The sequence below is a fragment of the Labrus bergylta genome, chromosome 2 (assembly GCF_963930695.1).
Source record: "Labrus bergylta chromosome 2, fLabBer1.1, whole genome shotgun sequence".
Classification (NCBI taxonomy): Eukaryota; Metazoa; Chordata; class Actinopteri; order Labriformes; family Labridae; genus Labrus; species Labrus bergylta.
Genome location: NC_089196.1, coordinates 12,103,092 through 12,130,159, shown reverse-complemented (window position 1 = coordinate 12,130,159; position 27,068 = coordinate 12,103,092). Strand labels below are relative to the sequence as shown.

Here is a 27,068-nt window from a genome sequence, read left to right as displayed (position 1 = left end):
ATGCAAGGCATTTGCCTGATTGTTCTTCTTCAGTGCCCCAGCTTGAGTAACATTGAGATAGCGATCTATTATTTTCTTTCACTGTTTTGAGTCAAAGGAAGGGCATTTATTTCCTGTTCTGTACAGTTGGGGGTGCCTCGTGCCTTGTGGTCTGCAAAGTAGACCACAAACTGTATCATAAATAAACCTTTGGAAACCCTTGGACGGGTAATATTTATGTGACGCTCATTAGCTATTATCACAGTTAAAAAGCCAAACTTGCCAATGAGTTTGTGTTTACTGGACAGATGGTGTTTAAGTAAGTGAGTCCAGAATTATTTGAAAGTGGGGACAAAAGCCAGTAGTAGGGAAACCTTGTTCCATTGTTAAAACAGTCAGGTGACTGACAAAGTTAATGGGTTAACAAGTTTAGCGTGGCTGTGACACTTAATGCAACAACAGTGACATTAAATAACAATTATGGTCATTACATATGTCGAACCTTACAAGAAAAGCAAAGTAAGTGTCACAAAGATCAGATCTCTGCCTATAATTCAATACACTTGATTTGTGTGCATGTGTGTGTGTGTGTGTGTGTGTGTGTGTGTGTGTGTGTGTGTGTGTGTGTGTGTGTGTGTGTGTGTGTGTGTGCGATTGTTCTTTTGTTTTTGTGGCTCTATAAGGCTACTGATCCCTTCATGGCTTCTCCACCGAGGCACATATTTTTAACTCCACCCCTCTGCCTTCAGTCAGGGTGTGATGAGAGCCAATACAATCTTGGACAACCTGAACAGAGAGAGCGAGAGAGAGAGAGAGAGAGAGAGAGAGAGAAAGAGAGACCACACTGGTGCTCTCTGGTGGTTCTTGCAGCAGCGTCACTGTTGCTTGATCTTCAACAGCCCAACTGTGGCATTGTGGGGCTCCTGCAGGACTCAATGAAAACAATGCAAACTACTCTAATCCCAGTGGATGTATTTACATGGACATGGCTGGGTTTTACTCGCGCAAACTTTTTTTTTTTTTAACTTATCGTTTCCAGGATTTTTGAAAGTTTTGCAACTCTGTGAACTAATACTGTTTCGGCTTTGTGGATAGTTTGGATCCTTTTTTTTGGGGGGTGAACATGTTGCTGTTGCCTACACCAGAAGGACTTCCTGAAACAATCACGACTTTGGAAACATGGAATGAAACTTTTGCCTTTTGATCACAGCAACATTAGCTTCCCAGAGTTTGAAATGTAGGCAAAAAGAATGATTATTTGGTGAGGGAACTTTATATAAAAGCAAATTAATGATGCTTGTTAGAAAACTAGATTCTGTTTATGCAACCTTGGACTTGAAAAACACACCTTCAACTTCTTCTTACTGAGTTGAGTGGGTAAATAATGGAAGGCTACCTGAGCGGTTTAAATAAAACAAACTCAACAGCTCCCTACCACCCTGCGCTGGGACTCTGGAGCCTTGTCATACTGGTCCCCATCGTACTGACAATAGTGGTTGGAAACCTGCTGGTCATCATCGCCATAACTCGAACTTCACAGCTTCAGACGACCACAAACATTTTTATCATGTCACTGGCGTGTGCCGACCTCATTATGGGGGTCCTGGTGGTGCCTTTGGGGGCTTCCATAGTGGTGACGGGAAACTGGCTGCTCAGTGAAACATTTTGCGATGTGTGGACTTCTGTGGATGTACTGTGTGTGACAGCCAGCATAGAAACTCTCTGTGTCATAGCAGTGGATCGGTACACAGCCATTACGAGGCCACTCAGACACAAGGTTCTTCTCAATAAGCGGCGATCAAGATTAATAGTTTGTTTAGTTTGGGTTGTGTCCGCCTTAATCTCTTTTGTACCGATTATGAAAGGGTTTTGGCGTGATGTTGATGACGATGAAGCAACAAAGAGTTGCTACGATGACCCAAAATGCTGTGACTTTGTGACTAACTGGGCCTTCGCTATTATATCTTCCACTGTGTCTTTTTACATTCCTCTTCTCATAATGATATTTTTGTATGCTAAAGTTTTTCTAATAGCCACACGGCAGGTTCGGCTAATTGATAAGAATCGAATGCGGTTCCAGAATGAGTGTCCGACAGCACGGATACAAATTCCCCCCCACATAAACAATGTCCTACCATCGCCGTGGGTCGGGTCCAACAACTGCAACAGCACAGAACGGAGAAAGGGCTCCAAGCGTAGGCCATCACGGCTAATGGTTGTAAAAGAGCACAAGGCCCTCAAGACTTTGGGGATCATCATGGGGACCTTCACTGTGTGCTGGCTGCCTTTCTTTGTTGCCAATATCATCAATGCGTTTGACAAAAGCATCCCCTCAGAGAGGATCTTCAGACTGTTAAACTGGCTGGGATACATCAACTCCGGGCTTAATCCCATCATCTACTGCAGAAGTCCCGAGTTTCGTACAGCATTCAAGAACCTGCTGGGCTGTCCGTGGCTGTCTGCCCTCTGGTTAAATACTTTCTATAAAGAGCTGCGGACTCGCTGCTCATGCTTTCTGTGGCAGACTGATTCAAGCACAGCCGGCTCTTTCCAGAAAACTCCAACCAGTATGATGGAGGGAAATGAGAGCCTGACCAGTACTCAGGGAAGCAGCAAAAGTGAAGAGGTTTCCTCTGGTCCTCTGCAGTCCAACGGCAGCGCACAGTTCAGTCAGACTTCAGAACCAGAGACCACATTGTAAGTTCCTTTAGCTTTTCTTATGTTACACAAAGTTTTAATTATTGTTTCTACATGATGGACAAAATACTAGACCAAGAAAAGTGTTAACTGTAAACAGTTAACTGTATTATGTACAAGATCAACAATTGATGGAAATACACCAGCAATAACTAGAAAGTCTTGAACAAGTGCATTTAGTGTTTTACCTTTCAGTCTTCTTGTTTATGAAAGTTTTCAATTAATAAGATGATCAAAAAATATACGTATTTATATAAAAGTAAATGATAAACTTGTATGTTATTGCATCAAAGTAAATCTGGTTTGAATGTAAAGACATAGCCATTTGATAAAATCTGCATGACACTGATGCCACAGTGATCTTTGGCTACTTCTTTGGAATCTTACATTTTGTTCCCCATTAAAGAATAATGTTGGGGTCCTATCACGTGACTTGTGAGCTCATCATTTGCACAGTGAAGCAGAAGTGTGAAGACTCGAGAGTGTAGAATCAATTTTCCGCTATATTAACTATTTACATTGCTTAGTGAATTTTGTACATGCTTTACAGATTAGAACGTGAATGCACAATCAAGTTACAAAAACATAGATAACTACAGAGAGTCAATAGCTTGTTTCAGTTTGACAAAAATATATCCATGTTCTTTTTTCAGGGAAATAACAATTGCGAAAAATATGTTTAAACACATTTAATAAGATTTTTTGTTTAAATGTATTTATCAAGTTAGTAAATCATAGTAATTATTTGCTTCTTCAAAGGTACATTTTAATACATCAATGTTTCAACCATCAATGATAAACAGGACCACACTTTTTACATTATCTATTCATCCTAGTCACTTTTTAGGATGTTGCAAATAGTCTGTATAATAATAATAATAGGAATTGAGTTTTACTTCCCATTATGACATTCCTAAAAGTAGAAATCCATATTTGGTTTATTTTACAGTTGTCAGTCCACAAGTAAATATATTTATTGGAACAGTGCAGAAAATAAATCATGTCATAAGTGTTGGCTGCTGTTTGGGACAGTTGCATGTCTGATGCTTCCAAATGTTAGTGTGTATCTGTGCCTGTCAGTGGGCCTCAGTGTGCCCAGCCCAGCACCCCCTGCAGCTGATAAGTCTTTATCACTAATGTACAAGACTACCCCCAGAACTGAGAGGCTGTTAACACCACTGACAGCCAATAAGATCACCCTCTGTTACACAGGTTAAGTGAGTTTGGACAGCTTAGTTCTTGGTTTCATTATTATTTTTGTAAACTGAACTCAGCTTTATTTATAGAGCACCTTTCATACAGAAAAGATGCAGCCCACAGTGCTTCAAAAGAACAAACAGGCAGGAATAACAACACAAATTCATTTTATTAGATACAATTATAAAATATTAAAAAAGAAAGAGGGTATTAGATCGATATAAAAAAAACATAAATAAGAATTCTTAATTAAAAAGTAATCAAATCTATACTGTAAAAATATTAAAATAGTAATAATCAATCAAATAAATCAGTGAAAAGAAAAATAAGACAAAGTACCAGCGATATAAAATTTATACAATGATTAAAACATTGAACAATGCTGTAAAATTACACAGAATTAAGAGCCTGATTAAAAAGATGTGTCTTAAGTTTCCTTTAAAAAACTTTTAAGAGCTCTCCATTTTAATATCCAGGGGCAGTGAGTGACAGAGTTTAGGGAATACAAAACAAAAAGCTTTCTTACTGGTGCTTGTGTGGGACACGTGAGACACATTCAAAAGGGAAGCAATTGAGGACCTCTTATCTGTCTGGAAAACAATGACAGAAGACCAGTGATATATTGAGCATGTAAAGCTTTAAAAACCAGTGAATGCATTTAAAATCAGTTCTAAAACAAACAGGGAGCAAGTGCAGATTTCTTAAAAGTGAAATTATGTGGTCCCCCCCCCCCCCCCGTGTAGGATTCTGGCTGCAGCATTTTGGTCTAGCTGTGGATATTGCTAGTGAAAATAAAATAGGTCCAAGACTGAGTCTATGACACACACTGAGGCTGACATAAAACTGTGTGTAAAAAATAAATAAGCAGTGAACCAGACTAAAAAATGGTTAGAGAGACTCGCCCATTTCTCAGGTCTGGTGATAAAAATGTCATGGCCGATTGTGATGAATGCTGTGCTGAGGTCTAAAAGAAGGACTGCCACATTGTTTTTTGTTTTTTTCATCGACAATCATCCTAACGTCGTTTACACCTTTCAGCAGGGTGGTCTCTGTGCTGTGGTTTGATCTATAGCCAGACAGAAGTGTCTAAAGTACTGTTTAATTAAATGAGCAAGTCGTTGATTAAAAAGAATTCTCCAAAAAATTTTACCTAATAAGGGTAGATTAGAAACCAGTCTGTAAAGCTGTAGTTTTACCATGGAGGTCTAAAAAGCTGAGGGGATTATGCCTAGACTTAGAGAGGTGTTTTTAATCCTTATTGTTTCATGCGAGAGTATCCTGTAGTAAATCTTAAACAATTTGGTTAGATTGAGATCCATTGCACATTAGGAAAACCTCATCGCGCTAAGTCATCGAAACAGGGCATGGCAACATTACCGGAAGCCCAAGGGCAGGGAGAACCCAGGTGCTATGACCTGTACAATTTAAAATAATTTTCTAATAAAGACAATTTTCATCGTTAAAAAGAAAAGTCAGCAAATTCTTCACATTTAAGCGATGAGTTCAATGAGAACCTATTGAAATTGAATTTAAAAGTCTGTCAATGGTGGACTAAATAACTTTGGGATTGTTTTAAATGCTCTAAAATGATTTTACAGAAGTGGACTTGTCTCTATTTCCTGACTGCATTATTGAAAATAAAAACTTGATCCTTAAAAATGTTTTAAATAATGTGTTGTCGCTTTTCCTCCAACAGCTCTCAGCTTTTTAACAATTTATTTTGACAAAAAACATTTTTATGGAAATTGTCATTAAAATGATTAACAGGCCATTAAGTGACCTGGATGTGGATGGAGGAAGAGTATTTACCAAATGTGATAATTTCTCAATAACACCATCATGTTTAGTGTCACAACAACAGTTCCATGTGTCTCATTTGAAACAGTAAGGGTGGTGATAATAAAGATGAAACAGATCAGTAACAGGGACTTTGGTGATGGATGAACTGTCAATGTCAATGTCCTTTGTAATAACTAAATCCAGAGTATCTCAATGTGTGTGGTATTGTATACATGCTGAGTAACATTGAGGGAAGCAAGTAGATCAAGAAAATCCAAACTGTTAACATGAAAATGAAAACTCCCAGTATCAATGATTCTATCATAACCAATAAGGGCAATTGACATAAAATCATAAAACCCTGATTAAAAATCAGTGAACATTCAATATGAACAGCTGACCAAAGACACTAGATTATCTTTTAACAATAATTATCTAGCAAATGCTGGCTGTATGGATTATACCATGAATAATTCCTTTCATTTTTTGCAAAGTTCCTTTTTTTAACAAACTATAAAAAATGTTGAATATCAAATTTGACAAAAGTTTGATTTCAAGTTTTCATTTCCAGGAAGCTTTGTGTTTGTTGTATAATAAGTTTCAGATGTTAATACAGCAGTGCAGCTTTAAAAGCAATGTTAGGCATAAAATACACTTTACCTAATAAGTATTATTATTCAATTTTTAAAAATGTATAATAACTATTATGTACAACCATGTAAATTAATATCTCCTATATGAAGGTTTTGAGAACACCAAAAGTATATTTAAAAAAAAAATGTAGGCTGCATGTAGGAATTTCTATCATGAAAAAATGTCAGTGTGAACTCCAAACTTCCAGTTAAAATCAATCCATTGGGTTTCCATTTATAAATACAAATACAAAATGACAAGTTCATCTGTAGAACATAAAATTGAAACTCGTGTTAGATTCAGATTACGAATTCAGATTTCAGTTTCATTGGACAAGTGGCAAAACTGGCCTCTTAGTCCAAGAGCTTTATGACTCAGGGATGTTTCATTTCAAATATTTACTTTACACTTGATAATTTCTCTTCTCTTTAAATGACACCCTCTCAGTGGATTTTAACAGACAAAATCAGTGGGACTGTAAAAGGGGAAACATGTAGGAGCATATAAAAGTCTTCCTTAAAAGGAGGCTGGTGTGTTCTGTAGTAAATCAGCCCAAAGGAAAGGTTTAACGGACTCACCCTCAGCTTTGAGCAGGATAACAATCATAAGTGAGACCAGCCGTTTGGGAGTAACTCGGGCCGGGCCACAGCTCAGGTTAAAGAAAGGAATAGGATATATATATATGTACATATATGAACAGCTTGGGTAGTTTTTGATTAATTAATGCCCCGAAAGGCATCTGAAAGCAACAGTACCATGTGCTCCCTAGTCTTTCCACCTAACTATCAATTTCTATTTAACCTAGCAACACCCAAGAGAAATTGAGCTTCATACTTTTTTATAGCCTGAGACAGCATGCAACAGCAGTTTTAAAAGGGAAACAATCCCATTGACATGACAATTGCTAAAGAAAAGTGTGCTGCTATGCACTGCGCTGAACTGCACAGGATTGCCATCATCAATAGTATTGTTGTTTTCCCAGAAATACATGCAGGCATATCGCTGCTGCCCTTATCAACATACAGCAGCCTTCAGCTTTAGTCACGTATGCACAACACTCAATGACATGCAGTTTTTCATAGACTCCCCGGGTAACTGTGAACTCTTATTTCATGGTCACTGGCTAGGATCTCTCTAGTCATTAAAACAGAAACTTTAATGCTCAAAAGGATGTCTATTTAATGCAGATATGTTTATTGGAGGTATGGAATTTAGGGGATATATTCTCAAACTTTAATATTAATCAGGTTTATCGCATTTCCCCCCATGATTAAGAACACAAGATTTTAACACATAAAATATCCCACAGATCAAGAGCACAGGAGCCGTGTGAGAGCCTCATATCATATTGTAAAGCTCATACTCTTCAGAAGATGTGTTTTTTGCAACATCTTTACTGGTCTTTAAAGTTTAAAGAAACACAAAGAAGGCAATGACTAAACAATATGTTGCTAAGAGCCTGAGAAATTACTTAATAACTGAAAACATGGCATGCATGGTCATGAAATGTAGTCTAGAAAAACTATTGAAGATTTTAAAAAAGTAATAGGATATCATGTGAAAAAACAGGCACTATCAGCAAAAGTATTAAGCTGATGGTTTGATGAGAGATTCATCACTTCTTTTTGCTCTTTGTCTATTTTTTAAATGAGCTCAGAAAATTGGTGGATTCACTGGTCTTCTGTCATTGTTACTAGGGCAACAGTATGTTGCTGATCTTTCTCAAACGTTATACTCCCACACAGTCAACATTTTCTTTCACATTTGTCCATGAATGCCACATTATTTGCCGATGAGCCGTCTATCTACAGGGAAAGTATCGCCTGATACAGATGTTCAACCGATACAGTGGTGCATTCCTAATATTAGGATATATTATGTTCATATTCTCAGCATGTGAGACAAAGCACAGAGCGATGGTGGAGGATGCCATTTCCAGTGTAAATACTGACCACCTTAGACAGCATGAGTGGCTCATTACTCTCAATGAGTATGTAAATATTTCAGACATATAACTTGACTTTCATGAGGACAAATCTAAAAGGACACTGTGTTTATAAAGCACACATCTCTGTTTTTAGAAAACTGTGTGTAACTCTGCAAACTGTGTCATTAGATATAATTGTGTTTGCCACCCAGGCGTGCTGTACCCTCCCAAAGTGTATTAATGGACACTGTGTTATTGCTGTCTGAGTTTGAAGATACAGCCTGCAGTTAATATTGGAGCAAAATGTGTATTAATGGTCACTACACATTTACAAAAATCTGTAAACAGCCGTCTCTAATGCATGTTCTGTGCAGAATTAGTTATATGTTTAAGAACTTAAGAGTATATTATGATTGACAAGCTTGTTCTTCCGTTAGCTCAGTGTGATTTCAAGCAGCCTAAATGTCGGTGTGATAAGTTAAAGCACTGCAGAGCTTTTGGCAAATACTGGTATTTAGGCATCCTGATATTTTAAAGGATTTTAAAATGGAATGGTGGGACATCTTTCGTTTTCCATGTGCCCTGAATTATGCAATGTTTTTTTTTACCTTCTCCATACTATGAGGTGCCTTTAGTTAGCTTAGAGCAGGATCAAGTGTAAGATATCATGAACCAAGAAGCAGAGTAAATCAAAACATGGTAGTATTGACCTGTGGGAAACCTCAACTCTACCTTTCAAGCCTGGCTAATATCAGAACCAATAACACTAAAGCACACTCCTTCAACAAAGGCATGTGGGGGTTTAAAAAACACGGTTCAACTCAACATGGTAAAGACAGAGGGGTTTTAGTTTATTGTTTATGTTGCATTTTTAGTTTATGTTGTATACTTTCGTTGTTCAACAGCAGCTGAAAGCAATTCTACAAAACTAATATTTACAATGAAGTCTGTGTATTATAACAAAAGGATTATTATTCACAAAATTAACACTCTATTTCTATAGAAATCACACTATTAAGGATGACTGAAATAACCTTTACATTTTCATGTTTGATTTCAGAGGTTTGGAAACATCAAACCATTTGAAAAAAACATTTTGCGGTGTCATTTTTTGAAACCTTTTACTGATTCACTGGATGATGTATTCTTTTTTGCACTGGGTGGAGAAATATAGTAAACATCTCTCAGTTCATCTCAATCAAGCAGCAACCTCAGGAATTGAATCATAAAGCCAACACAAAAGTGCCAAAAACTGCAGTTCCTTGAGGGACCACTTGAGGCTCATTCCATAAGCGAGTCAATCTCCATTAGTCCCCATATTAAAATGCCAAACTTTAAAGCAGTACTAAACATGTTCAGATTGGTACACAACAAATCATTTTGGTCTCAATTATTTTTTATTAATGACAACTGTAGTCTGAACCTTCATATTATTGACCAGTTTGAATTATGTTAAAGGTGAAAGTTATGAATGATTACAGTGTGTTTAAACAAAACAAAAGATTCGACTACAGCATACATTGCGACAGACTTAGTGCTCTCGCTGATGCTGATGGGATTCTCATCCCTTGGTTTGGTGATAACAAAGGATATGAATAAATAAATCAGAGTTAAGAAGGGGCAGGACTTCTGTTAACAGCTTTGTCAACAACAATGGCGCAGGTGAAGTTAATCCTTCTCTTCTTTTAGAGGGTACAGGTGTAAATCTGTTGCTACTGCCTGGACAAGATGTTGTTGGTGATATTTCCTTGAATTAAGTAAAATATTAAGCACACAGAGCTTTTAAAATTGACTTAACTGTCACAACGGAGGGAAGCATAAGTTAACCTATGTAACTTAGCAACAATGTTGAGCGCTCTGAAACTGAGGTTGTGGGGGCTGTCTGTGGACACAAGCCCTTATGCATTCATATCCTTTCACTCCAATTGGCTTGTGATTCAACTAAAATCATGACTCCTGTGTGAATGTTAGATTTTAAGAGGACATATTACACACCATTTCAACCTTTTCAAACAGTCCCATGTGGTCTAAATGAAACATCTGTGCTGTGCTTTGGTCAAAATATAACATGAATCAAGCACCAGAGGAGGTTTGTGACCCTGTAAAAACCAGCTCTCTCAGAAATCTTTGTTAGTTCTGTTGAAGCCACATTGTTAATGGTTTCCTGCATATTTCTCCCCACATGCATTCACATTTCTGTGAAGCTTACAGTTCCAGGTAGTTTATGTCTTCCTGTGGAGACATGTTCAGTGGAGGTGATAGCATCAGAATTCCTGTTTTGTTAGAAAAGAAGTATCATGAAGTATTAATAGACGAGGGTTACTTTGCATTACTTTCTGTTTTCAATAAGCAAAAAGGAACTAAAAAGGAAATAGGTAAACGACACACTGTTGTTGTCACTGTCTTGTAGCTTTTTCATCTCATAGAACCTGAGCAACCCAGGCTAACTATTCACTCAATAAAAGCTCATTTTAAAGAGTCAATACTCACAGAGTTGCACATAAATGAGGTTTTTAATGACAGAGCTGACTTCAGTATCAGGTGCTTTCCACTTTTACAAAAACAATGACACTAAAATATCAAACTATCTTTATAATGATTGAACAGAGAAGGATTAAAAAAGCAAAAGCTGTACTAATGGATCAATGTTGGATACTGTCATTGTATTTTCTGCCTTCTCTCATAGGTAATAAGCATAAAAAATCACTTATCCAAACACTATTTAAATTGGAGCCCGACCAATTAATCAGTCAGACGATAATAATGGCCGATATTAGCATATCAAGTGACTATCGGTATCGGCTAATTTTATCGCATGCCCCGATATGACTAGATTAATTCACCAGTCAAATGCATTTCATTTGAGTTTTATTTGACTACACTAGCATTTCTCTTTCACCAGCAGAGTGTGCTATATGGATTACAACAGGCATTATCACTCTCCAGAGTGTCAAGCAGGGATACACGTACATGCGCAGTTACTTTCCGGTTGAGTGACCATCGTGTCTTCATTTCCAAGTGTTTGATAACTGCATTTTAGGGATCAACACAATAAATATGTATATCTATATTATTTATAGCTACTAAGAAAGATCTAAGAAAGATATCGACCAACATATCGGTATCAGATTTATTCTCTCTATAATATTGATGTCGGTATTCCCCCCAGAAAATCCCATATGGGTTAGGCCTTACTTTAAATACACTTGGTAATGTGAGATTTATCTATGTGTTTTGACGTAATAATGTTCATGTCAATAGAAGCCCTACATATTAATACCTTCCTCTCTTTTCAGCTTCACATTGCAGGAGAAGGACGGATGAACTGTAAAATGTTGCGCTACTGAAACAATCTTCTCCAGCTGTAACTGTGATTCCTGGAAAAGGCTGAGACCAAACAGCACTGACAAGCGAATGAAGTGTACTACCATTGCTCCTGACAGAGTTTCACCCCTAAAGATACAACTGGACTGACTGTAGTGAAACGGCTGATTTGGTCCATACAGGAACACTGTAAGTGTCACTGTGGACGCAGAAACTGAACGAATAGACACTGCACGGATGCTAGGTGACACAAAAGTTCAACCTCCAAGTGTGTTGCCTAAATACTTTTTTGAAAAGACTCTTCCATCCCAAGTAAGACAATACATTAATGCATGTTGAAATGCATTGTAGTGCAACTTTCGAAATATGACTTTCATTATCTGATAAGTTATCTATTTATGATACACTGAATTTGTAGCAAAATACAAACATTGTCTAACTGAATACAAGACAAGGCTGCCTTCACTGTCCAAACAGAAACCAAACTGCTTGTGGCACAAATTTTTCAGTTTAATATGTGCTGTGAATAAAAGGCTACACATTCAAGTATTCAATTATAATGAGTTTGAATTCTTGAATCTTTCTGTTTTGAGCCAGAATTTTGTGTTCCCACGATAGCTGTTTTTCTTACAATACCCTAAATTGTTATACCATGGCTAAAAAAAATGTGTATTCTGATTGGCCGACTGTTCAAATCCCAGAACAGGTAAACTCTTATAATCCCTGTCAACAATAAACCATCAGTGTAAAACATTTTTCAAGGTACAGTATTAAGAACTAAAGGGAACTTGCTAAATGTTACCATAACCTCCCTAGCATTTTGACATTCTCTGAGTGGCCATGGTATAGACAAGCCCATAAGAAAGTCTACCACTGAAATGTGTAACAATAATGGACTTCATGGAGGAAACATCACCCCCATAACATTCATTATTTTGTTAGATTGAAACACCTTCTAATGCAATTTTTTTGACTAAATTTCATCATCTGTTACATTTAGAAATAAAAACATAAATCTGTGTAATTTGGGTCATGTGTGCTCTGTGTGCAAAGTCCCCACTAAGAGGAATTAAGAGTTAAAGAAAGGCTGCAATAATGTTAATCACAACTTAGAAGCAGTCAATTATTCTTCTTCTAATCAAATACGGATTAATTGGATTCGCCATTTTAAAAATGGAAAGATAGTGTTTTTTGGGCTTTCTTTCCCCCCATATAGGAAAGTGGATATATGAGGAAATCTGGGAGAGAGAGTGGGGAACAACAAACAGGAAAGAAGCCACAGGTTGGAGTCTGTGGTCCTCTGGGCAGTGTGGCCCGGGTTCGGGTCCGACCTGTGGCTCCTTTCCTGTTTGTCGTTCCCCACTGTGTGGGTTCCACACAGTGACTGTGTGACTTCAAGATAGTAATTTCATGTAATTTCACAATCTTGATGAACTGAGTTTTCACTAATAGAACCCACTTCTTCAAAATAGATATTTAAGATATATTTACTGGACTCAATTTCAACCAATCATTTCCAGATTTGAAGCTTTAGTGAGGTCAAAAACACAAGTGATACAAACCTTAATCGAAGACAGACATTTTGACATGTGGAACTATCCTGTTTTCAAAAGAAATGGAGAAAATTCAACTTTAATAATGATACATGTTTCTACAAGAGCCATCAAATTTATCACCGGAGCCCCTGTGGGGTGTCGACTCCCACACTGAGAAGCCCCACACTACTGTGTTGTAGCCTACTGATCAGTGTAAAATAACGCTGATAGTAGTGCTATATTAAATTTCAGACAAATCCAAGTTCCTTATTTGAAGTATTCCTCCCCCAACTGAAACCTAAATTATTCCTGGCTCCGCTGCTGCTGTTTGAGCAGACAAAACAACAATTTTGTGTAATGAGAAGAATTTAGAGGTTGCATAAATAAACTAAGAGCTGAAAGCAGGACATTTCAAAACAAACTGAAAACAGCATGAGCTCTGCCATGCGAGCTTTGTGACAACTGAAATTACTAGAAAAGAAAAGCCACAACAACTCTGTGAGGACAGTTATCATGTCACTGATCCATCTGATTCCAACTATGCATTTGTTTGAACTGGATTAAATCAATTCTACCACTTGAGGTAACACTGGGACTTTTGATCAGACAAATAATGAGGAAAAGGGCCCCAAAAGACATTTATACAACTGACAACTTGGTTTAACACTGTTCATCCAAATCAACACAATCAACTAGTATGCAATTAGGTTGAAGATGAAGAATCAAATAAAATTAGATTCCGCCATTACGACTAAATTAAGAAATGTTACATATTCCACATTTTCCCTTTTTTCATTTTCCTTACACACTATCGTTGTGCTGTTTTTATTATTATTATTGTTGCGTTATGGAGAGTTTGAGTGTCCTGAAAGGTTTGCTTGGATAAAATGAATTATTATTTATTATAATTACACATTTTTACACTGGCTAAATCCATCAGCTTCTTTTGAGCCACTGTTATAGCATAGTTTCAATTTTTAAAACACAGAACATTTCAGACACACTAAAGTCCTTTGTTGCCAAACTTAGACTTTAGGCCTCACCAGTTAAAATCCCAAAAATGAAATTGAGTCAAAAACAGCTTAATTAAATTAATAATTGTGGTTTCAACTTGGCAACATGTTAGGCTGAATCAAGCCCTTACCTAAGGGTCTCCTCTGTCATCATGCATCCTATGATGCGCTTGTGGCTCAGTTGGTAGAGTCCGTTGTCTCTCAGCTGGAAAGTTGAGGGTTTGATCCCAAGCTCCTGCAGCAACATATACTATAGGCAAGACACTTAACCCCATATTGCTTCGTTGGCAGCGTATGCATGTGTATGAATGGGATTCGTTATTTCTGATGCTTACTTTACACAGCAACCTCTTCCATCAGTGTATGAATGGGTATAAATGGGTAGTTGTGGCATGAAGTGTAAATGAGCTTTGAGTAGTCAGAAGACTAGAAAAGCACAATACAAGCTCATTTACCATTTATTTAGTAATAAAAGCTATCCCAGAGAAAGGTCTTTTTTTCTCCATGACCACCAGCACTGATTTAAACACTCAACAGTGGCTTTATTATAAGAAGTTTTGCTGCTACCTTTGCACCCATGAATTTCTGTTTCAATATATTGTTCAGCTCTCACTTTGAAATATTCCCACAGACAGCTGGGCAAATACAGATAACCCGATACCCCACAGATATTTAACTGCAGCCACAATGCTGTGTGAGCAGGGGAAAGAAAATGTGAAAAAAAGTAAATCGGAAAAAATCGAGGCTGACTCTCGACTCTGTCCTAATGTTTCATAATCACACAAAGAAAAATGTCTCACTAAAAGGCAAAGCTATTTCTCTGATGACATCCTGTCTCAATACCCCGAAATACAAAGACAGATAATTTACCTTACATGTATTTTTATTTAAAATATATTTATTTTATATATTTGGTTGTTATGGGTTTTTTTTCTTGGGGGGGGGGGGGGGGGCTCTGAAACCAGGCTGGGGAAGTTAGTTTTTTTTGTTTTTTTTTAAAGCACTACCTTAGATTACACCTGCTTACCTAATTGACATACTAACCATCTACTGCCATCTAGTGCACTTACTTTTGATTACCAGCCTCATTACAAAGAACCACCCTGCCAGGCTCACAGATTTCTTTCTCTTGAACAGTTTTACAAATGTAGGTTATCCCTTTCTCCTATTACATTTTCTGCCAGTTACTAAAAACCTCTTTGACAAAGATGTCTGATGCACAATCACTACGGTGTTGTGTTATAGCATATCCTCTTCAGAGCCTTTCACTGTGGGGAAGCTGGATGTCTCTTTTTTGCTGGTGTAGGAACAAACAGAATTCAAATCTGCCCCATTTTAAATAGCCAGAAACACATTTGGATCATCATCACATTTGGTTATTTCATCACAAGATAGAGAGGTAATTTAGATTTTTAAAATCTCTGGGAGGTCTAAAAATTAAATTTTCTGAATAAAGATGTAGCCTGTGTGATACCCATGGAAGAAATACTTTTGACAAAACAAATACCTTCAGGTCACTTTAATTCTACTCTCTAAGTAACCCCCCAAAACAACAGTGTATGATTAAATGCTACCGCTTGCCCTGCACCTGTATGTTGGATGGTGATTGATTATAAATTGATTACCAAGGCTATGTAATTCAGCAGAGGGTCCTCTTGAACTGATTTGTTGTCATTGTTAAAGGCTTGTGAACATATGTGGATATGCTCTTTACTAAAACAGATCCTTTCATTTTCACAGCCCCCACCCATTTTGATGATAACTCAGCGTGATTGCAGAAGTAAACTAACCAGACCCACAAATTAGGTTGTGACAAACTCATACATCACCGTTGCCGGGGTGACAGCATCCTCATACGTGTCGTATCAAGGCAACGGGGGGTAAACAAAAGGCTCAGAAGCTCACGGTCTGATTTGTGTGGCTTGATGAAGATGAGCCAGCCCAGCAGCAGCCTTGACGAGAAAGGGGTCAACCAAAATAGAGATCCAATATGTGGTATGTCTGTGTTTACCGATACTCAAAGCGCAGCAGTGTCACCAGAAATGAGGCTCTTATCCGCCTTCAAGAAAGACAATCATGGCAGGAAAGTTTTCCTGGCAGGGAGAGGTGAGTCTGCTCATCTGGGCTCAATTCATGATGGTTACTCTTCATTCCACAAGCTTACTAGTAGTATCTTATCTGAGCGGAAAACAAGAAACCGAACCTCCCTGCTTTCAATAATTAATATCCTATTAGGCTATTGTTACAACCTTGTGGGAGTAAAAACAGCCTATGTGAATAACAGTCAGAAAAAGAGAGCTTTGACTGAAACATTTCAGAATTAATTAGATTGTCTGTCTGAAGAACAATGTGACATCAAGGAAGATTACAATAATCTGTAATAGGTCCCACATGAACAATAATCTAAAATGTTTGTTATTGTTACAAAGAAGGTTAAGGTAAGGAGCCCCACAAGGCTCAGGTAAGAAACAGAATCCTTTTTAAAATTAATTCCCACGGTTCACAAATCTGTGTGCAAGGGTATAATCCGTGCCCACTGAGTTGTAAACTGTGCACAGATCTGTAAACTGCTTTTGATTTTTTTTCTTGCCGGGTCCTTGTGGGGCTCAGAAGTAAAGAGATACTATATCTGACTATTTTAGCTGTGAATCAGAGAATATGACTGATGAATATGAATGATGCTCTGCATTTACATCCCTCATATTAAACTAAATTATTTTTATTCTATTGGGTGACTCATAGTGTTCATAAATGTTTTTTGAGATATCACTCCTAAATATTTTAAAAGAGAGCTCTGTGAACAAAAAACAAATTGCCTTCATATACCGATGCAGTCATAGAAGTTGTTAAATGGTTGATGATGTTTTTCCCTTGTCACTTTCTGAAAAAAAACATTTTCTCTCACTGTGACCTTTCTTGTCTTTTCTTTCCATTTTACTTTTATAATGTCTATAATTTTCATTTCTGTAGAGTATTACAGCGAGGAAGGAAAGACTTTCGAATTGCGTCTTGTTGGAAAAATAAAACAGCAGTTCAGCACCAGCCCCACTATTCGTCCAGAGTATCCTCCATCTCTTGGCCTTAGAGGGTTCACCCAACGAGTCACAGAGATTACTTTGGAGAAGCGCTGTCAAGCTGTAGTGGAAAACCGGGTAAATGCAGCAGTACACAAACACTGTTGATTATAGCCTGCATCTATTTTATTTAGCCTATAATCAATCTGCACTGTCATTACCTAGAGGCATCAGGAAGACCTGTCTGTAAAAGATGGCAGTCATGGATTTAAATACAGATTTGTTATCAGGATAAATCAATAAAAGGACCATCACTGAAGTGTTTAAAGGGTTAAAAAACAGACATATTAATAACTCATCTCATGGTGTATCCTGATTTTTGTTGCAGGTGTTAGGTGTCCAGACTCCTGGATTTACTGCTGCCGTGCGTCTTGGGGCTGAACTCTTGAGAAAATGGCATGATGTCAGAGCTGATTGGTGCGGACCGGTCTACCTCTCTTCTCCTTGTGATGGTAAATATCACCAAGCTTTGTCTTCAGAACATTAACCAATACAACCTCAGCACATCATAGACATAAGAATGACTCAGAGAATACCACAAATAGAATATGACTAAAACATGGTAAAACAATGGCTCTCAATGGTATGCCTATAGCACAAAAAGTTACTGTGACTTTCAAACAATATCAGAGTGTATGAGGAGAAAACATGGAGGTTTATAAGTTTAGGATGACTGACCAAAAATACCCATAGAGCCTAAAAAAACACTTTTTTTCATTATATTAGCTTAGTATTTGCAAATGAAGAGAATTTAATGGTAAATGGACTTGAGCTTGTATAGCGCTTTTACACCACATGTAACACCTACCCATTCACCATGTTGCTTTAAAACCTCTGTATTGACTTATAAGAGAAACAATCCAATTCTCTCAATGTGCTTAAGATACTTAAACGGATTCTTATTTAAGTTTCAAATGTGAGGAAGAGTTTGTCTCTGAACATTTGTGCCAACAACCAAGGCTTCAGTTTTGAGCTTTAGAAAATACATTTAACCCAATTTCAAAGATGCAGCTCAACGATGTATCCATTGCCCCTGAGTCAAACAAGACTTAGAAATATAAAACTGTGCGCCATCAGCTTATCCATGACAATTTATGCTGTGCCTCCTAATGGTGTTTCCAAGTGGTATCTCTGTTTGACTCACCAGAAAACAATCATGACTTTTAATGTCATATTTTTGTAATACGTTTAACCTCTGGCTTTTCTGTTTCTAATGAGCTCGTTTCCAATACGCTGTATAATGAATCTGTTTGGTGTATCTTTGTTGTTAGAAAAAACTAAAAGAAAGAAAAAAACATAGGACCCTGAGGAACACCACAACTCATTTTATAACTTTAAGATGGACATACATCAAGTTATCTACAGAACTAAAGGCTGCACATTATCCACATTCCAAAAAACACATCATTTGTATTTACTAGTAAGTATAAGAAAATAGTTTTCTCTCACTTTAGAGTAACCATACTGTCATTTCATTTTGAATTAGAAGCGGTACTGATCTCGAGAAGTTTATTATGAACCTGTCTAATGTTTTGTCTTGATCCTTGCAGACTCATTGGCTGATATCTACCGGGCAGCAGGGATCCAAGAAATCCGTCACTATTATTACTGGGATGATAAACAACAAGTTTGTTTGGAGAAGCTTCTGGCAGATCTGGATGGGGCTCCAGAGCAAAGTGTTGTTGTTCTGTCGGCTTCTGCACACTACCCAACTGGAGCAGATCTCTCTCAAATTCAATGGGTTTCGATTGCACAGCTTATAATGGTAACTGATGTTTATATTAATGCTCTTTACCTGCAGCTTTTATTATTTTATGTTAGATAAGTAGTTTCACTTCTGTGAAGATCATAATTTACACTATGCTCTGTTTCAACAGAAGCGTCGGCTTTTCCCTTTCCTCTTGCTTCCTGCCCAGGGGCTTTGTAATGGGGATCTAGAGTGGGATGCATGGCCTGTACAGTACTTTGCATCACAAGGGATGGAGCTCCTCTGTGCTCAGTCACTCTCCCACTGCTTTGGTCTATATGGTGAGGAGGAGATGTTAAAAAAAAAGGAATCAAGCTTTCATAATAAGCTATATGGCAAAATATACCTGTAACAGATAATGTAAAATTAACCTCAAAAGGAAGACTAGAGCTGGATTTCTATACTAAAAAACAGAGCAAGTCAGTTTGAATTCCATTTTCTTTTCTTTTGCTATGACAGCCCTAAAAATCATGCACAATGTATCTTTAGAGTCACGCTTTCTAAGCCTCCCCATTTCTCTTTCTGGTGAGTTTTGAATTAACATCAGGTATCTCATTGTGAGGCAGATGTGCTTGGAGCCTGTTGCTTTATTCATTTGACCAAAGCTTACTGACTTTTTTTAATTTGGTAAACCAAAGTGTCCCTCTTCAACTCCATGTTCAAACCAGAATTTTAGGAGAGAGTGATAATGACTGTCACTGCTGGAACATGGTGCTCCTTCACATAAGACCCATCTTCTTCTCCTCTACAACAGGTGATGCTGTTGGACACCTCCTGTGTGTCTTAAAGCAGAACTCTCTCCTGTTATCAGTTCAGTCACAAGCTGAAAAAATGATCAGATCCCTATGGGCCCAGCCATCTGATACAGGAGCCCGAGTTGTTGCCACGGTGCTCAGTAACCCAGCCCATGTTGTTGAATGGTGAGTTATGCTCTACTTCAAAGACAGTCTGATATGCGAAGAATGTGGCTTGGATGGCCACATTGTTATTCTATCACTAGACCTTCATAATGATAAAAAATGTAACATCCAGTTTCCAAAGCATTTACTGGTACTTGTGAAAAAGTCATTCATTTTCAACATGCACCACTACATGATGATCCATGTTTCTTCTATACATGGCTCATGTTTTATCCTACATGGATCATACATGTTTTGCAAAGGTTAAATAAAATATTTAAGGAACTATTTTCCACACGTTGTCCCCTGTGTTTCCCAGGAAGGGGGAAGTGAAGCACCTTGTGGAGAGATGTATGCTGATTAGACAAATTTTGAGACGAAGGCTAAGGCTTTTGGGCACTCCAGGCTGCTGGGACCACCTGACTCAACAAAGAGGACTCTTCTGTTGTACTGGTCTGAATGGTGAGTAATAGCCCACAGATGTCCTGCTATGTTGGAATTATTAGCTGTTTGGTTAAGAATATAAAACTGCAAATCATTAACAGCAGAAACTTCAAGTAAAGACAAGCGAAAAAGCAAAATCTTTTGCTCCATTGTTTAATCCTTTGATAACTGGTATTTAAGGCACATAATTATTTGAAATAAACACAATGCCCTAATGGCACAAGTGTCTTTGGTTTATTTGAAATAATAGCTTGCATTAACAGTTTATTATTATAGAGTAGCATGCTGGCTGTGTTTGATTATGAACAAAAGTACTGCTCTTTTATTCATAGTTATACAAAGTGTTGGTTAACAATTCACGTACAATCATTTGAATCAGTGTTCATTAAAACACTATTTATGACTTAAGTACCATTAATTGGAATTTTACTTAACTTATCTGAAGGAACTTTTATAGTAAGTTTGATAACATCCACAATTGAGAACTTGCATTGATACTACAATCATATAAATTAATATTAAAATGGTGAACATTTTCTTTACTACATTTTTTTAAAAAATACAACCATAAGCCACAATCTGGTTATAATTACTGACGTGATTTCATTGCTTTTTCTGTGTCTACTTTAGGTCAACAGGTAGATTTTTTGTCAAAGAGGAGACACATTTACCTGCTCCCCAGTGGCTGTCTAAATGTGAGTGCAATCAACGGTCGTAACTTGGACTACATAGCCGAGTCCATCCATCTGGCTGTGACCACAGGTTCTTTCAGTTGGCCTAGCAGTTAGTTTGTGCACCCCATGTACAGATGCTGTTGTCCTATGATGGGCTTGGGTACGAGTCCCACTTGTGGCTACATTAAAGGATGTCATTCCCCACTCTCTCTGTCTCCTCTGTCTTTGACTATATCCAATTTCCTATCTGAATAAAGTCCAAAAATAAATCTTTCGCTTTGAAATTCTCAGTATACTGTCATTACTGTTGCAGCCCCAGCTATTACAAAGTAAATGCCAAGAAAGAAAACAACTGATTGCTTTCTGAATTGAAGCTGACATTTCCTTGAAAAGTTCCAATTATTGGTAATTGGCTGCTGCTTTATTTTCATATAGTGAGGAAAATATGAGTCGGGTATTGATCTTTTCTCAGCAACAAGTTTAGGAGTGTGTTTTCTTAAATTCTACCTACTCCTTTACATAGGTAGTAGACGTGTATCTTAGTTAATTCTATAGATAGAGTGAATCTGTGTGGTAAGATTCTACACTCTGACAATGTGATGTATTGCTCAATGATGATGTTCAAACTCCAACATTTTACAGCATGTCCTATATAAGGGGATGATATAAGAGCTTATTACTAACCCAAGGGTAACCTTTAAAGGTATAAGCCTTGAACAAGCAGCTACATATTGCTTGCTGCATTCAAAGCCAAGGGATGCACACGAGCTGTGTGTGTTCTTGTGGTCCAAAATGAATGGCACATTTTTAATACAAGCTGTGTACACAGGAGACCATCGGTGCCATTGGAACTTAAATGGAAATGCCAAAATTATCCATGCGGGAGGAAGTATGATTCATTTTGTGTAAACACATACCATACTACGACAAACACGTTGATGCATTTCTGTCATTGATTGGGTCTTTTTAAATATTTGTTGCCTCATACTTCAAATTGAGAAAGTAGTTCTGTTCAAATAATTCAATCTTCATAGAAGCAATATATTTTGAAACAATATTGAAGTCTAAAAGGCTTCTTCCTTTAAAGTAATCTCCTTTCTAATAAGTGTTATACTTGTTGGAATATTTTGGGGTTTTATTGCTACAGGGTCTGAATAATGTTTTAAGTGGCCTCACCTCTGCACTAGAGTCAAAATCAGTGTTGTGAATTTATTTTACTTACAAATGATTGTCATATGGAAACATTTACAAGCAATAAAGGCTTAGTAATGGAGTAAAAATGGGCATTTTTCTTTCTATTTTATTTTGTCTTAAATGCTTTGAAAACATGCAGGTTTTATCTAACTAACTTTATTTTTGTCGGAAGCCCTCTATTCATTTGTGAGACATAACACAATTTTCATTGTGTGCTCTTTAGTTCTGAGGAACAGGTTGCAACAAGGCATTTAATGGAGGCGGTGTGCTCGCTGCTTTCTTTTTAGTGGCCTAGGGTGAACGAGGATAATCAACGTCTACATTACAGTCCGAGGCATAGCCATTAGGTGCTGTCTGGAGCCCTTTGATTTCCATCTAGCATGCGAAGCCAGCATGAGCATAGTGTTGGGGAAAGGATATGTGTACCTGTCCCTGCATGAATGGGGTAAGAAAAAGCTGCCTAAATATGAACACCATGGCAACTGAATAAACTCAGCCTGTAAAAAAAGGAAAGTTAGTGGAAGGTGTAACTTGCTCCTCAGTTAGATTCAGCATATTCCAGATTTATGGGGGGAAATGGATCAGGACTGAATTTAAAGGCCAAGTGTGTTGTCTTGTTGTTGTTAAAACCATCAACATCAATTTATCCAGCCACTTTGTCATAATTCAGTTGGGTACCATATTATTGTCATAATTACAGGCAGGGTTGGTAATTTTCTCCAGATACGCTTTTCAAGATTTGGTTGAAATTGTCTTCAGGTCCTGACAGACATTAATAATTCATGTGCTCTGAAATAGGAACAAATAAAATCCGTCATCTGTAGCAGTTGTAAGCCTGTAAAAACTTTGACTGATGTCTGCCACGAGGTACCAATCTGATGAACCAATCACGCCTCCCTGTCTCCCTGCTCGTTACCCCGTGCATGCACGAGTCCACACTCAAAGCATGAGCTGAGGTCTGTTTCTGGACCAATGGCGCTTGTGCATGTAAGTGAGGGGCGTGGCTTTTGAGGGAGCACAGAGGGGAGGGGATGGGTGTCGACGGAGCACTGAGGGAATGCTGCTTTTCAAAATCATGCGAGTTTGCAAAAATGACCAACTCTGCCTTTATGCTGTCAGGGCTTTAAGCGAGTTCTAAAACGTTTCACATTGTACAGAAGATTAAACAGAGTGTGCTTGGCTGCCTCTTGGCTCAACAGCGACTTATTATACCTATTAGACAAAATTACAGATATCTTAGGTGCAGCCATGTTTTCTAATAACAAAACTGAAATAGACCGCATCAAGGTTATAAACATAATTACATATCCAGCCATTCAAGCAGAATGTTATATAAAGGAGTTACAGATGGCTCACACTATCTGACTATTTCAATGTGAAGTGTATATTTACCACAAGGTGACTGATGCTGTAAAATGGATTGTGTCAAAACAAAAGACAGCTACTGCCTTGTCAGAGATTAAAGGGCATTGTTATGACTGTAAGTCATTAGGTTAAATGTGTTTTTGTTATAAGGATCTGCTGTTGTGTGTGTCTTTCTGTCTTTGTGGTGCCTGCCCTTCGACTGGGAAAAGGCTGACAGTGCCACTCAGGCCACTGATTTGACGGAAGCCTGTGCTGCGTGCTTACACCGTATTGGAGGATACTTGAGCACGCCAGTTTTACAAGGGAGCCACGGAAGCTGAACGCAACCCTCCTTCTTCCTCACCTCCAAAGAGAGACGTTTAGTGAAAGAGAGAAACTTTGTGTGTCCGTTAAATTGAGATATAATAATTAAGTTGTTCAGTCCTGATTATGCTGTAGGGGAGTGTAGCCTTTTTCTTTTGATTAAACCTTCTCTCCTGTTTTTCATTTAGGGAGTTAGGCCAGCTGCCTAGCTGTATTTTCTTTTCTTTATTTTACTTGAGGTAACGTAGTTTGAGTTTTAAGATGTTATGAGTATTGTTTTTGCCGGTGCTCTTCCTGAAGTTTAAATAATATTGTGTTTATTGCTAATAAATAGCTTATTGTGGACTGAAAATGTTGTAATTGTGGTTCATCATTGGAAGTGAGGAAGGAGAGGGCCACTTTTATGCTAAGGCTGGTTTCTCCTATGGCTGGTCGTAACATAAATGCTACTTAAAGATACTGCATTTCCATTAATTTTTATCTACAGGCTCTTAAAGTCAACTTGTTCCACTTCAGTGTAAAACTGTCTGCAGAATCCAAGAGTCTCCTCACTGGTTCTTCTGACAAGTTCTCTCTGAATGCAGGAAACACTTGACACTTAAAGTTTAATACTGGTGTTGCTGTGCCAAGCAGCTTTTCAGTCAAGTGTCTGTCAGAAACAGACGCAGGACAGTGACCAACTTTCAGTTTTGGGGAGTTCTTGTGCAGTTTCTGTGCCACTTTGAGAGGTTTTTAAGGAGGCTACTTTAACCGTCAAAAAGCTCCTGAAGAAGGTTGTCCTTCACCTGACTTTCTTTGTACACTTCAGACAAAGGTTTCGACAACCAAGGGGAAAATCAGTCTCAAGCTTCCAAAAGGGTTGGACAGCAAAAGCATCAAAAGCTTGAGAGCCAGTATGAAGTATCTGTTAGCTGGCTGTCTTGTTGAAACGTTGGGATTTCTGTTTAATAAATAGCACTTACCCTGGCACTCTATGTGTATGTCTTTGTAATGGCAAAAGAGAAATACTTATAAACAAAACAGAATGTTATATACAAGCCATCTGACATTACAAACCCCTTTCACATGTCTTAGCATTCCTTGGTGCTCTGTCATGTTAAAGTAGCCTATAAATTAGCAACAGTTGCACTAGCCTTGCATGAAAGGCTTGACATTGGAACAAGTATACACAAAGTTAGCTTTTATCACTATTTCAGACACAAACCGAAATAATACAAAAGTATTCTTATGAAAAGTAATTTATTTCTTTAATCTTACACTGTAGGTTACGCTAGTCTTAAAAACTGTAATACTACGGTGGCCTGTAGCTGCGTAGGCTCGGCAACAGCTGAATCAACGTATATTTAGAGAAACGTTAAGCATATTAGAAATGCTGCATTTTTAAAAGCAAATGCAAACATCCAAAACAAATGAACTTGCTGAAACGTTTCTCTTTGGCTTAGGCGCTCTGTGGGACAGTTTATTTACGGAAGAGATTGAGGGAGTCCCAAGCACGGAAAGATACATTTAGATGGGAAAGTTGCATTGTCGACGGATACAGAATACCATCAATATTACAGCAACAAGGCCATTTAAAGTGAGTCGGGACTGGATGTTGACACCAGCGACGAGACAGCCAAGCTAGGGTTCCGTGGATGCATGGAAATAGTGTTAGCTGTGGGGTTAATGACCTCAGGCTCCAACACATCCCCTTGCCTCCGCTGTCAGCCTTACCCACTGTTCCTTCATCATCCCTGCTGTCAGACGCCAGGTTGGACTAGCTGTTAATTTCCTGGCCACAGAGTAGCATTAGTCCCTGTCATCACTTTCTCCACGAGAACCCCCTGCCCTGGGCCTGTTTTTGCACAATAAACAGCGGGGCATAGTCCCGGAGAATTGTGCTCCAGTGGTGTTTATCAGTACGTGGTTCAATGATAAATTGTCTCCCTCCCACATCTGTCATGTGTCCATCTCCACAAACCTAAGCAGGGCTTCAGTGATAGCAGCCCCGGGATGCCTGAAGCCAAGCCCAGACATGCATTTCAGTCTTCCCTGGAGTCAAACGGAACCCGCACTGCTCATTGCTATTCACGACCATGAACAATTTAAATACTATTTAAATTTGTTTTTCTGGAGAAAGATCAGTGATGAAATTGTTGACATAAACTGCTTAAAAAAACTGTTACATTACATTACATACATTGCATACATTAAGCTCTTTTCTTACATCTTACAAATGTCAGACACGTTTCAGAAAAAAGAGGGGACAAAAGAGCAGACTGTTTTAAATGCTGCTCAAGCTCATTTGCCTGCTTTTGACTGTACAAAACAAGATGTCTGCTACATTGAAAATTCAAGGACAGCTGGATTAGACTTGTCATATTAATAGTTTATCTTTATCTCTGACTCCATTAATGACCTGTGCTTAAAGAAAACCATTTTCTTCCATTTCATCCTTCAAAGTGTTTAAAAGAAGACAGCGTTTAGGTTACTAACTAAAAAGTTGTCTACACTGGTTCTTTCCCAGTTAAATCTGTTGACAAACATTTAACTTTGGCTTAAAACTAATATAACACATTTAAGTCAGAAAAGTGATTTTTCTTCCTCGCTGTTTTTTGGGGAAGGGGTTCTAAAATGGGCTGCATGCATCAAGAGGAGAGAGACCTGTTACCTCTATTGATTAGAAAATAAGTCTTTGTAGCCACAAATGAACGTGCCGAAGCCTCAGACACTCTGAGTGAAACTTCTGCTGTAAACATCACGTCAGGATCTCCCACAGCAAACCATGGTCGTTTGGCTCCAAACCGGGTTGATGATTCAAAATCAATCCACTAATGGCACCATGCAACCACGACTGTTTGCTCTCTGCTCCGACTTGTTAAGTGGGCACTAGGGGTCAGTTTGCACGACTGAAGAAGTGTCCACACTGTCCTCTTTACAAAGGCAACTCAACATCCAGACATCACATCACCACACATCCTTATCACCCTGCTGCTCTGTCTCCTTTACACACATTTGAGAGCAGTGAAGGATGACAGTTCAAACATTACAAACACTGGGACAATGACCCCTGACGCAATAGAGAGTGGGCGACAGCAGTGTGACCTTTAAGCCTTAAAACGTAGTTGAAAAAGATAACGCACATTTCATGATTTCTCTGTATTTTTCAGTAAGCAGCCTACTCTTTTGTTTGAGCTGGTCAGATATTGTGGAGCTATTTGCCAGAGATAGGAATATTTAATGAGCAATTCATATAGATGATAATAAGGCAGAAAATACGAATATAAACGCTGGTGAAACCGTCA

The 27,068-nt window shown here is 38.1% G+C and overlaps 2 protein-coding genes across 2 annotated transcripts; both read left to right on the top strand.

The window, feature by feature from the left end:
- Window positions 1-806: 806 nt before the first annotated feature.
- On the top strand, window positions 807-12,554 carry adrb3a (adrenoceptor beta 3a). The gene is made up of 2 exons (XM_020657885.3): window positions 807-2,676; window positions 11,509-12,554. The coding sequence occupies exons 1-2, from the start codon at window positions 1,364-1,366 to the stop codon at window positions 11,534-11,536; spliced, it is 1,341 nt and encodes a 446-aa protein (XP_020513541.1). The 5' UTR covers window positions 807-1,363; the 3' UTR covers window positions 11,537-12,554.
- Window positions 12,555-15,843: 3,289 nt separating this feature from the next.
- got1l1 (glutamic-oxaloacetic transaminase 1 like 1) lies at window positions 15,844-21,197 on the top strand. Its single transcript, XM_020657040.3, has 8 exons — window positions 15,844-16,190; window positions 17,055-17,236; window positions 17,487-17,610; window positions 18,709-18,923; window positions 19,036-19,186; window positions 19,660-19,825; window positions 20,124-20,266; window positions 20,879-21,197. The coding sequence occupies exons 1-8, from the start codon at window positions 16,010-16,012 to the stop codon at window positions 21,034-21,036; spliced, it is 1,320 nt and encodes a 439-aa protein (XP_020512696.2). The 5' UTR covers window positions 15,844-16,009; the 3' UTR covers window positions 21,037-21,197.
- Window positions 21,198-27,068: the final 5,871 nt, after the last annotated feature.